General features: G+C 35.9%; 1 protein-coding gene across 2 annotated transcripts; it reads right to left on the bottom strand.

Moving 5' to 3' along the window:
• Positions 1–4,405: 4,405 nt before the first annotated feature.
• On the bottom strand, positions 4,406–12,324 carry LOC149892628 (uncharacterized). 2 transcript variants are annotated; one of them, XM_090077906.1, is made up of 5 exons: positions 12,253–12,324; positions 5,572–8,592; positions 5,249–5,314; positions 4,931–4,987; positions 4,406–4,774 (listed from the first exon to the last, which is right to left on the bottom strand). In XM_090077906.1, the coding sequence occupies exons 2-5, from the start codon at positions 8,561–8,563 to the stop codon at positions 4,455–4,457; spliced, it is 3,435 nt and encodes a 1,144-aa protein (XP_089934032.1). In that variant the 5' UTR covers positions 8,564–8,592; positions 12,253–12,324; the 3' UTR covers positions 4,406–4,454. The 2 variants fall into 2 exon arrangements, with proteins under 2 accessions (XP_089934032.1, XP_089934031.1); XM_090077905.1 differs by having other exon boundaries at positions 5,572–12,305.
• Between the last annotated feature and the right edge of the window lie 4,372 nt (positions 12,325–16,696).

The raw sequence follows: 16,696 nt of genomic DNA, 5'->3' as shown, positions 1-16,696 counted from the left end.
GTTTTTCAAAGAAAGGTTAGCGTAGCTTTCCTCTTTTAAGTTTAGCTTATATCACAAAACACAAAGCTCAAAAAGACAAAATAAAATATAAGATAAACGTGAAATAAAATACAGATGAAGCTAAAGTTAGACTGCATAAAAAACCAACAACATAATAATCTACTAGGTATGTTTACATTAAATTAAATAAAATCCTATGCGCAAATATAGGTATGTTAGAGAGAAAAAGCCTCGCTACTTTGTTAAAGGTAGTTTTTGAATAGTTTTTCAAAGAAAGGTTAGCGTAGTTTTCCTCTTTTAAAGTTTAGTTTATGTAGCTTGATATCACAAAACACAAAACTCAAAAAAGAAAAGTAAGATAAAAGTTAGGTACTGAAAATAAAATATAGGTGAAATAATTGTTAGGCTGCATAAAAGAAAAAAAAAATCATAGCATAATAATCTTCTATATATGCTTGGATTGAATTAAATGAATTCCTTTGCGTAAATATAAGCAAACTAGTGAGAAAAAGTGCATAAAAAGCATCGCTACTTTGCTGCAGAAGAAGTGGATGACTATATGCAACTTTTTAAAATTGTGTGCTATCTCTATCGATTAAGGTGGTTTTCGAAAGTTTTTTCAAAGCAAAAATAGCGTAGTTTTCCTCTTTTAAATCTAGCTTTTGTCTAGGGTAGTTTATGAATAGATTTTCAAAGAAAGGTTAGCGTAGCATTCCTCTTTTAAGTTTAGCTTAAAATTCTTGGCATCACAAAACACAAAACTCAAAAAGATAAGATAAAATATAAGATAAACCTAAAACATAATATAAATGAAACTAAAGATAAGCTGCATAAAAAACTAACAACATAATAATCTACTAGGCATGTTTAAATTGAATTATATAAAATCCTTTGCGCAAATATAATGTAAAAAAGCATTAAAAGCCTCGCAACTTTGTTAAAGGTAGATTTTGAATAGTTTTTCAAAGAAAGGTTAGCGGTAAAGTTCCTCTTTTATGTTTAGATTATGTAGCTTGACATCACAAAACACAAAGCTCAAAAAGACAAAATAAAATATAAGATAAACGTAAAATATAGATGAAACAAAGTTTACACTGCATAATAAACAAACAACATAATTATCTACTAGGCATGTTTAAGTTGAACTAAATAAATTCCTTTGCGCAAATATGGGAAAGTTAGACAGTAAAAATCCATAAAAAGCCTCGATACTTTGCTGAAGAAGATGACTATATGCAACTTTTTAAAATCGTGAGCTATCTATATCGATTTAGGTCCTTTTTGAGTACTTTTTCAATGGAAAGTTAGCGCAGTTTTCCTCTTTTAAGATTAGATTATGAAGCTTGACATAATAAAACACAAAACTAACAAAGGCAAGATAAAATATAAGGTAGTTTTCGAATGTTTTTTCAAAGCAAAATTAGCGTAGTGTTCCTCTTTTAAATCTAGATTATCTCAAAGGTAGATTTTGAATAGTTTTTCAAAGAAAAGTTAGCGTAGCTTTCCTCTTTTAACATTAGCTTATGTAGCTTGACATCACAGAACACAAAAACATAAAATAAAATATAAGACAAATAGATGTAGCTAAAGTTAGGCTGCATAAAAAACCAACAACATAAAATATCTACTAGGCATGTTTAAATTGAATTAAATAAAACCCTTTGCGCAAAAATAGAGAGTAAAATGCATAATGTTAGAGAGTAAAAGTGCATAGAAAGCCTCGCTACTTTGCTGTAGAAGAAGTGGATGACTAGATACACTTTTTTAAACTTGTGTGCTATCTCTATCGAATAAGGTAGTTTTCGAGAGTTTTTTCAAAAGCAAAATTAGCGTAGTGTTCCTCTTTTAAATCTAGATTATCTCAAAAATAGATTTCGAATAGTTTTTCAAAGAAAGGTTAGCGTAGCTTTCCTCTTTTAACATTAGCTTATGTAGCTTGACATCACAGAACACAAAAAGATAAAATAAAATATAAGACAAACGTAAAATGAAAAATAGATGTAGCTTAAGTTAGACTGCATAAAAAACCAACAACATAATAATCTAACAGGTATGTTTAAGTTGAATTAAATAAAACCCTCTGCGCAAATATAGGTATGCTAGAGAGTAAAAAGGCATAAAAAGCCTCGCTACTTTGTTAAAGGTAGTTTTTGAATAGTTTTTCAAAGACAGGTTAGCGTAAATTTCCTCTTTAAAGTTTAGCTTATGTAGCTTGACATCACAAAATATAAAACTCAAAAAGACAAGATAAAATATAAGATAAACGCAAAATAAAATATAGATGAAACTAAAGTTAGGCTGCATAAAAAACCAACAACATAATAATCTACTAGGCATGTTTAAATTGAAATAAATAAAATCGTTTGCGCAAAAATAGCTATGTTAGAGAGTAAAAGTGCATAGAAAGCCTCGCTACTTTGGTGTAAAAGAAGTGGATCACTAGATACAACATTTTAAAATCGTGTGCTATCTCTATCGATTAAGGTGGTTTTCGAAAGTTTTTTCAAAGCAAAAATAGCGTAGTCTTCCTCTTTTAAATCTAGATTATGTCTAAGGTAGTTTTTGAACAGTTTTTCAAAGAAAGGTTAGCGTAGCTTTCCTCTTTTAACATTAGCTTATGTAGCTTGACATCACAAAACACAAAACTCAAAAAGACAAAATAAAATATAAGATAAACGTAAAATAAAATGTAGATGAAGCTAAAGTTAGGCTGCATGAAATAAACGGGTAACAATATTTTTCTATGTATGTTTACATTGAGTTATATAAAATCCTCTGCGCAAATATAGGTATGTTAGAGAGTAAAAGTGCATAAAAAGCCTCGCTACTTTGTTAAAGGTTGTTTTTGAATAGTTTTTCAAAAAAAGGTTAGCGTAGTTTTCCTCTTTTAACATTAGCTTATGTAGCTTGACATCACAAAGCACAAAACTCAAAAAGACAAAATAAAATATAAGATAAACGTAAAATAAAATACAGATGAAGCTAAAGTTAGGCTGCATAAAATAAACGGGTAACAATATTTTTCTATGTATGTTTACATTGAGTTAAATAAAATCCTCTGCGCAAATATAGGTATGTTAGAGAGTAAAAGTGCATAAAAAGCCTCGCTACTTTGTTAAAGGTAGTTTTTGAATAGTTTTTCAAAAAAAAGGTCTTTAAAGTTTAGCTTATGTAGCTTGACATCACAAAACACAAAACTCAAAAAGACAAGATAAAATATAAGATAAACGCAAAACAAAATATAGATGAAACTAAAGTTAGGCTGCATATAAAACCAACAACATAATATTCTACTAGCCTAGTTTTCCTCTTTTAAGTTTAGATTATGTAGCTTGACATCACAAAACGCAAAAAGGCAAGACAAAATACAAGGTAAACGTAAAATAAAGTAGAAGTGAAACAAAAGATAGGTTGCATAAATACAAAAACTGCATTGCCAAAAATAGAATTTGTTGTCTAGAAAGACTTTTTAAAGTTTGTTTCTTTCGTCTATTGACTTAGTGAATCGCGATCTGGTTTTTCTTAGGCGCGCTTGTTTCTTAGTTGTTTTTTTTTGTAAAGAAAGTTTATTCAGACGTTTTTTTTACGCAACTCCTTTAACATTATTTTTAACAAAGTATTCTTTTATACGTGTTTACATTGAAATAAAACCCTTTGCGTAAATAGAGATAAATTAGAGAGCAAAAGCCTCACTACTTTGCAGAAGAAGAATTGGATGGCAAGATACAACTTTTTAAATTCGTGTGCTTTCTCTTTTAAGGTACTTTTTGAATATTTTTTCAAAGAAAAGTTAGCGTAGTTTTCCTCTTTTAAGTTTAGCTTACGCAGCTTGACATCACAAAACGCAAAAACCAATAAGGCATGATAAAATACAAGATAAACGTAAAATAAAATAGAAGTGAAACAAAAGTTAGACACCATAAAAAAAAAACAAACAAAAAAAAAAACATAATATACTTCTATGTATGTTTACATTGAACTTAATAAAATCCTTTGTGTAAATATATGAAAAAATAGAGAGTAAGAGTTCATAAAAAAAGCCTCGCTATTTTGCTGAAGAAGAAATGGATGTCTAGATCTTTTAAAATAAGGAACTTTTTGATTTCTTTTTCCGAAAAATGGTTGGAGCAGTTTTCCTTTTTTAAATTTCACTTATGCAGTTTAACATCACAGAAAATATTAATTTGCTTTTTAACAAACTCTTAAAAACATCAGAAGTAATTCTAAATGCAACTCTATTAAAAGTGTTAACAGAATAACAAAACGACTTTTTTTTTTTTTAAAGATAAAAAAAGTTTGAACTATCTTTAAATAAGAAATGTGAGAACAGTTTAACAGAACTTCTTGTTTATTATGTATTTAGCGAAACAGATAAATATATTTGCAAAAGCATAGAGAAAACAAACTACACAAAAGGCCCATCTTTATTGCCAAACTGAACAAACTTTTCTAAACTACATAAATGGTCTCACTATATTGCCATATTGAACAAACTTTTCTAAACTACCCTCTTTTTGAATTTTTAGCTTCATGTTTTTAATTTTGTCTTTAATATGGCTTCGGTAGGAGTACTTTTGCAAGACATGAATGAGCTTGTCACTGCTATGATTTGCCAAGATGCCAAGGTAATCTTTGTACGAGCAACTTGAGCTTACATCTGTAAACACGTCTTGCAAGATGTATGCCAACACTAAAGCTGCACATCGAGGAAAACTTCTGGTGTTGAACCATTCGTTGTGGCCAGGGCAAGCATTCAGCTTTTCAACTATTTCATCTAAAATTTTACAAACTCAAGTCATAACACAAAGAGATTAAATCGAATATTCATTTGGTTCTGAAGCATGACAAGATTAATTTTGTTTTTTTATTTGTTTTTTTTGTTGACCTTATTGTTTGCACTGATAGCAATAACTGGTTTTTGAAAGATTACCTAATTGGCATTGGCTAACTTCTGCTTTGTTTTCCTTTGTTCTTGGCTGAGTTGATCCTGAAATAAAATAAAACCATGTTCATTTTTCTAATTCATAAAAAAACCATCAACAGTTTCTAAGTGTTAGAGATAATAACAAGCTGTGCATGATTTCTAACGGTGATGTTTCTAACTTCATCATTAGAAATCGGGTAGACACAACTTTCTAAAAGTGCACTTAGCAATGATGGCTAGTTTTTATTAACAGTTAACCATCTGAAATTGTGCAAGAAGAGGTTTGTGTTTATATATGTTTGTATAAATTAGGTTTTACATTACCGATGTGTTCTTGAGTAAAAGATGGCATTTCCAACTTGATTTTTTTTCTTCTTGGATCTTTTACTTCTAAAACATAATCAGTTTTAGTATCATTCACTTGTGTAAACATTTAAGCAATCACAGAATTAGTCCTGCAACAAATACATACACACTTCTGTGTTGTTTTTTTTGTTTTTTTTTTTGTTTTTTTTATTGTTTTTCTTTTTTTTTTTTTTTTTTACAGCTTTAACAATAACAATAGGGCAAGGAGTTAATTTGGGCATTTTTATTTTTTGAAAGCGTGTTGAGATTTGCATAAAAATCAAAAATCAAAAAGAATTTACCTCTGGATGTACAAGCAAGACTTTGGCTAAATAGACTACCAACAGATTGAACAGCACCAGGTGAGGGCTGTTTTTCAAGAACAGTACCAGCCTGTTGGACTGGAACAGCTGAAAGAAACAAACTGGGTTTGGCCATCGTTTGCTGACGAGCAACAAGATTAGGAGCCAGAGGAACAGAAAAGACCTCTTTTGAAGGATTAAAAACAACTTGCAGAGAAGGAGCAACATGAACAGGTTTGGCAACCACTTGCTTATGAGCAGGTTCAAGAAGAGCAGGTTCAAGAAGAGCAGGTTCAAGAAGAGCAGCTTCAGGAGGAGCATGGAAAACACGTGTGACAGCCATAAGATTATCTTGCTGTGAAGCAACATTAGACACTGTTTCCAGCAGAACAGAAAAGACCTCTTTTGAAGGACTGAAAGCAACTTGTTGAGCAGGAGCAGCAGAAACAGGTTTGGCAACCACTTGCTCACTAAAGTAAACTGGAGAAAGTTGTGCATGGTGTTCAATAAAATCCGGTTCATCAGGAAATAATGTTAATGCAAGAGGAGAACAAGCTGTGCCAACAGGAACAGCTAGAGTCTGATCTACATCCATACAAACAGCTTGTTCATTAGGAACTAGTTGTGCAAGAGCAGAGGATAGTTCAAGAACTGGACCAGCGATTGTTTGTTCAGAAGGAACAGACGAAACAGGAGTTGAGCTAGGTTCACACAAGAAATCTACAACATGTTCGTTGCTGTCCTCTAAAGGAGCATTGTTTTCTACAGCTGGAGAAAATGGAACCACTGTGGTACAACCGAAAGTAGCAGCACATTCTTCAGAGTCAGAACCGGAGTCTGAATCTTCCTCAAAAATGTCCTCAACATCATGAAAACCGTACTCCTCTGCATTAGTTCGGAGCCAGTCCATCACATCCTTCTCCTCCTTTGGTGGTCTCTCAGACTTTTCAACAGTCAAAGACTCTATGACTCCGAAGGACTGTCCGATGCCCAGGGCAAAGCGCAACTCCTCTGCAGCGTTCCACTGGGACACATAAAAGCTATCCATTGTGTGTCTGCTGTGCTTCATGTAGAGTGTAGCAAACCGCTCGCGATCTTCTTTGCTGTTGTTGGCAAAGTAAGTGGCTATCGAACCGCGAATGCAAGTGGGAGTAAGACGCTTCATGGGAATGTTTACTTGGCTTTTTCTGAAGCAGGACGTCAGGCTAGAGGTGATAGCAGAGGAACCCATCTGGTAAACAGGCACTCTAGTTGCACCTAGTGTCACACCTTCGTCTTTGTTGGCTCTCACCGAAGGAAAAAGGGGCCTGTAGCAGTCGCTCAACTCCAAAACAGTCTTGGTGTCTGCAGCCATGTAGTGAGAGTCGTTGACAAGAAGGTCTCTGTATCTCAGCAAATAAATATCGATCAACACTTTCAAGTCGTTCGGCACTAGAATGTTTTTGGCTCCGTACTTGTATGCTGTTTTGTAGCGCTCTTGCACAATGCAATATCCACACTCACTCTTCTCAGCAGCCATGTAGTCTCTAATGTTTAAAAGAGCAATGTTAGATTTTCTTAAACTGTTAATTACAGTGACAGAGAGCAGAAGATGGTTTCGTAGAGACACAGCATTGTCTCTAGTCAGCGGAAGAGACGCCTTTCTAATCGATTCCACTAAGTCTCTTACGTATGCAGACTTGCCATATTCGGTCAGCAAACTGACATTGATGATGTTGATGCTTTTTCTTCTTTTCACAAGGCTCCTCCTCAAAGAACGAAAGGGCCTCAGCACTTTTCGCAACTCATCCACCTTGCAGCGCAAACGTCGGATGGCCTCATGAGAAAGTCCGAAATAGACGTTTCTGGCTTCACTGAAACGAAACAGGAGACAAAGGGAGACGAGGCGGTTGTACAACGTGTGACAAGACATGGCTTTTGTTTGGTCAAGTTCACTCAGCTTGGAATTGAGCTGAATTTTCTTAAAGTGCAAGGAGAAGTATCTATCCTCCAAAACATTGGAATTGGTGAGGGCGTTTGGGTGCAGCGTCAACGTGCTGTCACAACAAGTCAATATTTCCACAACTGCATTTTTGTAGATCTTTGCTTGTGACCAAGTGTTGTTGTTGGCTACCACAAGCCACTTTTCAAAGTCTCTGAAGAGCTCATCTGCTGACTGGTAATAAAAGTGAAAAGCATCTTTGTCCAGCTGAAACAAGAGTCTCTTTTCTTCGGTCAAGACATAGGAGCTGGAAACCAAGTGCTCTAAGGAATCGAAATCAGAGTCAAGGACGGATTCGGTGTTCAGCTCTTTGTTTTCTACAGAGGTGCATTGGTTTGCAGAAGGAGCCTCGGACGAACCAGCAACTGGTGAGGGCAAGCTTAAAAGAGGATCAGAGGAAAGAACCGGAGAAGAAAAAGAGGAGGAAGGCCCAGGAGCAGAGGATGCAGAGCCTGATGCAGACGCTTGTTCAGCTACTGGCTTAATACCAAAGAAGGCAGGTCGAATAAATTGAGGGACATAGAGCTTCTCGTTGTCGTATCGCTTTGCCTCTGCAATCTTTTGTTTGATCATCTTGGAATCGTAGAAATGAGTCTCTTTCAAGTGTATGTCCAGTCGGTCGTAATACTTCCAACATTGCAAACAGGGGTAAGGTTTTGGACAGCCGGACTTGCGTTCGAGACGAGCATGCTGAAACTTCCTGACCATTGCAGAGTAAAAGATGGAAGCTTCATCCAAAGTCCAAGAATGATCTTTTTTAGTCAAGTGTCTTTTAATGCTTGTGGACGAATGTTTGCACAAAGGCATCGGACAGCTAACAGCGTACCTCTTCTTGGTACCATAGAAAGGTACAACCCTGTTTACGGAGCCACACGCTGCAACTAATGCGGCCCTGACTTTGTTTTTGAGCTTTAAGTCTCTCTGTTCTTGTGACTGCTTTCTTTTCTTTTTTTTTGCTTTAGAGTTTGGAGAAGAAGCAACAACAGAGTTGTTTTCTTGTGAAGAAGACATGTTCAGGTGTTTGTTTGCAACGGTTTTTGCTAAAAAAAGGAAACCAGTCAGTGAGAGTTTTTTTCTTCTGCCTGCATCCAATCCTGGAATGTTTACAACTGCAGGGAAGAGCTGTGTTTTTTCGAATCCTCTGCAAAAGAGAAAAAAAGAAAGAAAAGAGAGCAACAAGAAGAAACAAAGTTTCCACTAGCAAATGAAAAAGAATGAGAGCAACTAGCATTACATGCATGGTGGCAGCAGTGATTGCTATTATGAGAAGGAGAATGAGAAAAAAAAAAAGAAAAAGAAAAGAAACAAATAAATAAAGAGATGGAGTTTGAGAGGATCTCGCAACCATATGACTCAAAGAAAGAAACTGTGTTGAAAAAAGGCAAGAGAGGGCAAATAGAACTTGCTAACAAGGACAAATGACAGACATAACTACAACAGTAACAACTCTCATTGCAAGCATAATAACAACAGCATCAGCATCACTGACTCAGAGAGTGTTGACATAACAAAAAAGAAAACAAAAGTACAAGCCAAGTGGGGGAACATTAACAAACACTCATTGCAACTATAACAACAACAACAACAGCAACAGCATCACTGACTCAGAGGGTATTGATAAAAAAAAACAAGCAAAACAAAAACAAACAAAAAAACAAATAAAAAAACAAAACAAGCAAATTGGGTGAACAGTAACAACTCTCATTGCAAGCATAATAACAACAACAGCATCAGCATCAGCATCACTGACTCAGAGAGTGTTGACAAAATAAAATAGACAATAAGCAAGCAAAGTGGGTGAACAGTAACAACTCTCACTGCAAGCATAATAACAACAACAGCATCAGCATCAGCATCACTGACTCAGAGAGTGTTGATAAAATAAAACAGATTATAAACAAACAAAGTGGGTGAACAGTAACAGCTCTCATTGAAAGCATAATAACAACAACAGCATCAGCAACAGCATCACTAACTCAGAGGATATATAAAAAAACAAACAAACAAACAAACAAAACAAAAACAAAAAAAAACAAGCAAAGTGGCTGAACAGTAACAGCTATCATTGCAAGTAAAATAACAACAACAGCATCAGCAACATCATCACTGACTCAGAGAGTGGTGATAAAATAAAACAGATTAAAAAACAAGCAAAGTGGCTAAACAGTAACAACTATAAATACAAGTAAAATGACAAAAGCAGCAACAGCATCACTAACTCGCAGGGTGTTGATAAAAAAAAAAAGCAACAAACAAACAAAGCAAGCAAAGTGGGTGAACATTAACACTCATTGCAACTATAATAACACCAACAGCAACAGCATCAGTGACTCAAAGGGTGTTGATAAACAAAAACAAAGGCACAAACAAAACAAGCAGAGTGGGGGAACATTAACAACACTTATTGCAAGCATAATAACAACAACAGCATCAGCATCTCTGACTCAGAGAGTGTTGATAAAATAAAATAGATTATAAACATGCCAAGTTTGTGAACATTAACAAACACTCATTGCAACTATAACAACGACTACAGCAACAGCATCACTTACTCAGAGAGTGTTGAGAAAAAAAACAACAAAAAAAACAAAAACAAAACAAAACAGAAAACAGAAGTACAAGCCAAGTGGGGGAACATTAACAAACACTCATTGCAACTAAAACAACAACAACAGCAACAGCATCACTTGCTCAGAGGATATTGATAAAAAAAACAAACAAACAAACAAACAAAACAAGCAAAGTGGCTGAACAGTAACAGCTATCATTGCAAGTAAAATAACAACAACAGCATCAGCAACATCATCACTGACTCAGAGAGTGGTGATAAAATAAAACAGATTAAAAAACAAGCAAAGTGGCTGAACAGTAACAACTATAAATACAAGTAAAATGACAAAAGCAGCAACAGCATCACTAACTCGCAGGGTGTTGATAAAAAAAAAAGCAACAAACAAACAAAGCAAGCAAAGTGGGTGAACATTAACACTCATTGCAACTATAATAACACCAACAGCAACAGCATCAGTGACTCAAAGGGTGTTGATAAACAAAAACAAAGGCACAAACAAAACAAGCAGAGTGGGTGAACATTAACAACACTTATTGCAAGCATAATAACAACAACAGCATCAGCATCACTGACTCAGAGAGTGTTGATAAAATAAAATAGATTATAAACATGCCAAGTTTGTGAACATTAACAAACACTCATTGCAACTATAACAACAACAACAGCAACAGCATCACTTGCTCAGAGGATATTGATAAAAAAAACAAACAAACAAACAAACAAAACAAGCAAAGTGGCTGAACAGTAACAGCTATCATTGCAAGTAAAATAACAACAACAGCATCAGCAACATCATCACTGACTCAGAGTGTGGTGATAAAATAAAACAGATTAAAAAACAAGCAAAGTGGCTGAACAGTAACAACTATAAATACAAGTAAAATGACAAAAGCAGCAACAGCATCACTAACTCGCAGGGTGTTGATAAAAAAAAAAGCAACAAACAAATAAAGCAAGCAAAGTGGGTGAACATTAACACTCATTGCAACTATAATAACACCAACAGCAACAGCATCAGTGACTCAAAGGGTGTTGATAAAGAAAAACAAAAGCACAAACAAAACAAGCAAAGTGGGTGAACATTAACAACACTTATTGCAAGCACAATAACAACAACAGCATCAGCATCACTGACTCAGAGAGTGTTGATAAAACAAAATAGATTATAAACAAGCCAAGTTGGTGAACATTAACAAACACTCATTGCAACTGTAATAAGAACAACAGCAACAGCATCACTGACACAAAGGGTGTTGATAAACAAAAACAAAAACACAAGCAAAGTGGGTGAACATTAACAACACTCATTGCAACTATAACAACAACAACAGCAACAGCATCACTGGCTCAAAGGGTGTTGATAAAATAAAGAAACAAAAACAAAACAAGCAAAGTGGGTGAACAGTAACAACTCCCATTGCAAGCATAATAACGACAACAGCAACAGCAACACCATCACTGACTCAGAGAGTGTTGATAAAATAAAATAGATTATAAACAAGCCAAGTGGGGGAACATTAACAAACACTCATTGCAACTGTAACAACAACAACAGCAACAGCATCACTTACTCAGAGAGTGTTTATAAATAAAACAAAAAACAAAAACAAGAAACAAAAATACAAGCCAAGTGGGTGATTACTAACAGCGCTAACAGCAGCAACAACAGTGTCTTTAGAAACAACAAACAAGTACAACAGCAACAACTGCTTTTACAGAGTATAACAATAACAACAACATGGCACTAACAACAACAAAAGGGTTGGAATAAAAACCTGTAGGCAAAAGGAGAGCTGCATTCAGACAAGATCGATTACAAAGAGGCTCTTCTTTAGGACAGAGGAGAAACTGCTTTTGAGGGACAGAGGGACTTTTGTTGTTGTTGTTGTTGTTGTGCAGAAACCAACAAACTTTTATTGAACCGAATATAACCGAATATAACCGAAAGTCTTGTTTGCTTCTGTTTTGTGCCATCAAGAAGGGAAAACAAAACATCACAAAACAAACGAAGCAAACGAAACAAACAAACAAACGAACGAAACAAACAAAAAAACGATTAAATAAATAAACAAACAAACGAAACAAACAAACAAACAAAAACAAATAGGAAAAACAGAAAACGCAGTACCGAAACCTCGCCATTTTTATCCTTCCTCGAGCTTTCTTTGGGCGCCAAAGACCGAGAAAGTTGAGCAAACGTGACGTTGAGGGGGGGGGGGGGGGTACTTAAGGCCAGCAGACCGACCAATGGCAAGCTTAGGAGAGACCCACGTGAATGTTACATTTTCTTTCTATGTACGCTGAATCCGCTCAAAGTCTGGAATTTCCAGCATTCACGTGTCATCACTCCAGCCACCAGATTGGCCCACACTTTGCACACTTTCAAGACTAGAACTTCACTTAATCACAAATTGAGCCAAAAAAAAACTAAGTCTCGCATGGCGACAACTTTTCCAAAAGCAAACAAAGGCAAACAAAGGCAAACGAAGGCAAACGAAGAAAAAACAAAAACAAGTAAACAAAAACAAAACCGAAAAGGGAGAGAGAGAGCAAGTCGACTCATTTCTTTCGACTGCCTTAAACGAGAAGTCTAAAACGTTTAAAAGTTGAAAACTAAGTTTTTTAAATGAACTGCACCGAAAAAACTTTACGACAGTTTAGCTGGTTAAAAACGCAGAGGAAAATATTTTATAAAATTTAAGCGTTCTAAAGATGTCCATTTTTGTTTTTGTTTTTTTTTTATTTTGGTTTGTTTCTGGTTTGCTTCTTTTTTTTTTTTTAAATTCTAGCGATCGAGCATATTTGAACGGTTTCATCAACCTGTTGGCGCACGTGCTCGAGAGCTAGAACTTTGATTGCTTTTGTTGTTGAGAATTGAGAATGTCCGAGCAGGTTTTTTTATCGATTTCATCGCTTGTGGCGAGGCAAAAATCAAAACGCTTTTTGGACGAAAGAAAGGAGATTAAAAGGAAAAAAGAGAAGAAAAAAAAAAACAAAAAAATAGGTTATGTGTCATAAACATTTATTTTCTCACGCGATGACGTCTAGTTTTGTTAGAGTAATTAAAATATGGTATCAAGTTTGTAATTTCTATCTTATTTTTAGTTACGGATAATTGCCAATTATGTCACGTTTAGTATACACAACGCTGTTTTCTTAATAGCAATATGATACAAACAAGTTATAAAAAAAAAAAGCGTTCGCTCGATCTTCCTTAGTCAGTTGAACAAAAAGAAATTTTCACAACATATGATTGATTTGGTTGTCCTAGCAAGCTGTTTTAGCAAACGACTAGAGGTTGCAACTGTTGTTCATTGAAAACGAAAAATCTAGCGTCAGCAAGAAATTTTTGAATACATAATGTACACAAAAGTGGCACTAACAAATGAAAATGTAAAAAAAAATGTTTACCTTGATGCCAGACTCGCAGAGATGTTGTCGCTCGTTGCTATCGACTGCGAACAGCTTTGTTGTTTTTCGAAGTGCCTCTTCACTCTACTTATAGCCGAAGTTTTGGCTTCGAAAAAAAATACGAACGTCGTTAAGCTCAACGAGCTGCTTTAATTGTTGTTCGTGCGAAAACGAAATGCTTAAACGGATAAAAGTGTTGGCGTAATTACACTTTTCGACCGCGATGCAGTTTGTCAACAACTCTAGCGTACTTTTTTGGCTCGTGGAGCAAAAAAGCCTCATGATAATAGCAAAGGCTTAAAATGTCTTAACATGTCAGCAAAGGCTTAATATGCTTAATAAACTGTGGGTTAAGTTTTTGCGGTGCAGCTCATTAACAACTTAATTTGCAACTTGCTGGCACAAGCAAACGTTTATGACTTCTCGTTTAAGACAGTTGAGCGAAATCAGTCGACTCACTCATTCTCCCTTTTCTGTTTTGTTTTTGTTTTGTTTTTTTGTTTTTGTTTTTGTTTGTTTTTTTTTTCTTTGTTTGTCTTTTGTTTAAAATGTAAAAAACTCGAAAGGAAAGTTGTTGCTTTGTTTGCTTATTGAAAGTTTTCGCCAGTTGCAAGACTTAGTTTTGTTTTTGTTTACTTATTAAAATATCGAGGAAAATATTTGAGGACATCGCATTCTAAAGGTGCCTTTTTAATAAAACATCTAACGATTTAGCTTTTAACGTTATGCTCAAAAGAATGCCCGTTTCGGTTTCTTTTTTCTTTTTTTTTTTTTTTTTTTCCTTTGTTTCAATTGGGCAGAGTGCTCATTTGAGCAGCCCGCCCATGATCCAAAATTAGGACTTTTCTACGAGATACTTTTCATGGACTGTTGTAATTTCAGCAGACCAACACAGTGACTAGTTGGTAGTGTGTGTTAGTTCCGCTTTCATTCACGGTTGAGCGGACCTGTTCGATTACTCGAACATTGGTCACGTCTGGAACGTGAGAATGCTAGAGTGCGTTTTACTAACAATTTTATCGCTTGTGGCCAGGAAAGCAAAACTTTCCGTTTTTGTCTTTTGCATTCTAAAGGTGCCTTCTTAATAAAACCTCTAACGATTTAGCTTTTAACGTTATGCTTAAAAGAATGCCCGTTTCGATTTCATTTTTTTTTTCTGTTTGTTTTTGTTTTTGTTTTTTTTTTTCAATTCGGCATTTTAAGGGTGCCTTTATAACAAGATCTAACGATATAGCGTTTAATGTTGTGCTCAAAAAAAAAAAAAGTGCCTTTTATATCTCTCAATGGTCTCCAACGATAAAACTGCCGACCAATCGCAACGATTAAACAGCCGACCAATGGCAGCTCAATAGTCTCCAAACATGAAACTGCCGACCAATGGCAGCTCAGTGGTTTGAGAAGTGAGATCATTCGATTTCGTTTTATTATCTCCAGTTTGAACTAGTGCTTGGCTTTTATAAAAATTGTCAAATTTTGCCAAGCAAATCTTATACGAAACGCTACTTTGATGTCAAACCTTCGTTACTCCCTATTCCCTTCTAGCGGAGGGCCGGCTAAAAGCTAGAAAAAAAGAGAGAAGGAAACTTTTTTCTTTTTTTCTTTATCTTTTTTTTTTTTTTTTTTTAAGAGGGGTAGGGGTGGGGGGGGGGGGGGGGGAAGGAGTAAGAGAATTACGGGGTTAGGATTGGAGGGGGATGAGGTTACGGTTTGGAAGCCTGGGGACAATGAAAAATTGCGTTCGTATAGTGTCCACGAGGGGCGTCCTTCGGTTGTAACGTGCCGCTAGGTGCACGCGTCTAGTAGTTTCGTTGCATCGACCTAGAGGAGTTCTCCGAAAGGTCTTGCGCTTTGGGCTCGGGCAAACGGCCTGCATCCATTGTAAACACGGTCTCTGCCGTTAGAAAATCGTTAACCAGGCTTTTGTGAGCTTTAACAACCATCCCTTTGAGTTTAAAACGAACGTTTCCCCAAAAGCCATTCGAGATGGAGGTACTCACGGAGGTTTGTTACGGTAACAACCCTGTGGTTTGCCATCTTCTTTCTTTCCGCAGCGTCGCAAACGGATCGGCCGGTCTCTTAGGTGACGAAAAAACGTCTGATCTCTCGACTGGAATGCTTAACGTACTAAGATTAGAAGAGTTAGTACTAAGAGTCGCATCTGGCCGCCGTAATTTTCTTCGATGATGTACTTGAAAATTTCGTGACGTCGTTTTCAAAGCTCTAGGGTCGATTTTAACCTTCGACCTTAAAGTCGATTTTAGCCTTCGGTGTGGCTCTGTACAACTTTTGCGGTGAAAAAGCTTGCGCGGAGTCTACAGTTGTATTTAGCCGACAGACGCTGGCAACGCAGAAACAGAATGACTCTTGGGCGGCGCAAACCGAGCGTTCAGCAAATTTCTAGCATTTTACGTCAAAGCGGACAATCTGCACGACAAATAAAGCTAACTTTCTCGTTGCAACAGTTAGTCACTGGACGTTGGACGAGTGTGTACAGCTGTTTTGCGTCGAAAGCCGACCGGTGGTCGGATGCGACTCTTCTTTTCATTCGAAAATCAGAACCTGGCCATCAGTCGTGTATCACCATCGAATGCTTAATGTAGTGATTTCTCGAAACGACAAAAGCTTGTAAAACAAACAGCTTCGCTGTACTGTTGCCTAGTATGTTAACGGATGGCCAGGAACAACCTTGGTCTGTAAAGAATGAGTTCGTTTTTCCATTCGAGGCACTAATTACTGCAGTTTTAAAAGTCACCTAAAGTATAAGCTCATCTCTCCATTCAAGAAAAACAAGCATCAGAGTTTCGGAAAGTTTGCATGCACGACACCACCATCGATGATACTTAAACAAACAGAAAATGAATTGCAAAACAGAACCACTGAATTGCAAAACATAACAACGGACAGCTTGTAAAAAGCATGGTGATGAGCTTCTTCAATCCAATCAAGGAACCAAGCATCACAGTTTCGGCAATGGTGCATGTGCAAATCAGCAAACTGTGATACTTAATCAAACAACTTCACTGTTTTGCTTAGTTTAAGAACGGATGGCTAAGAACAACCTCGTTAGTGAGTATGAAGTCATCTCTTCATTCAAGGAATTAATAATCAGAGTTTTAGAAGTCTCTTACGTGCGATACTACTATCAACGGTACTTAATCAAA

The sequence above is a fragment of the Hydra viridissima genome, unplaced genomic scaffold (genome assembly GCF_058129835.1).
Source record: "Hydra viridissima isolate aposymbiotic clone 2 unplaced genomic scaffold, HvirCarnegie_v1 scaffold_2, whole genome shotgun sequence".
Lineage (NCBI taxonomy): Eukaryota > Metazoa > Cnidaria > Hydrozoa > Anthoathecata > Hydridae > Hydra > Hydra viridissima.
Note: the sequence above shows the minus strand (reverse complement) of the source record. Positions and strands in the feature narration are given on the sequence as shown.

Excerpts from the sequence above, each read along its gene's own strand:
- LOC149892628 (XM_090077906.1), bottom strand. The coding sequence starts at position 8,563 with ATGTCTTCTTCACAAGAAAACAACTCTGTTGTTGCTTCTTCTCCAAAC. Across the intron at positions 5,315-5,571 it reads TCTTGCTTGTACATCCAGAG|AAGTAAAAGATCCAAGAAGA; the intron begins GTAAATTCTTTT and ends ATTATGTTTTAG. Across the intron at positions 4,988-5,248 it reads TTTTACTCAAGAACACATCG|GATCAACTCAGCCAAGAACA; the intron begins GTAATGTAAAAC and ends ATTTTATTTCAG.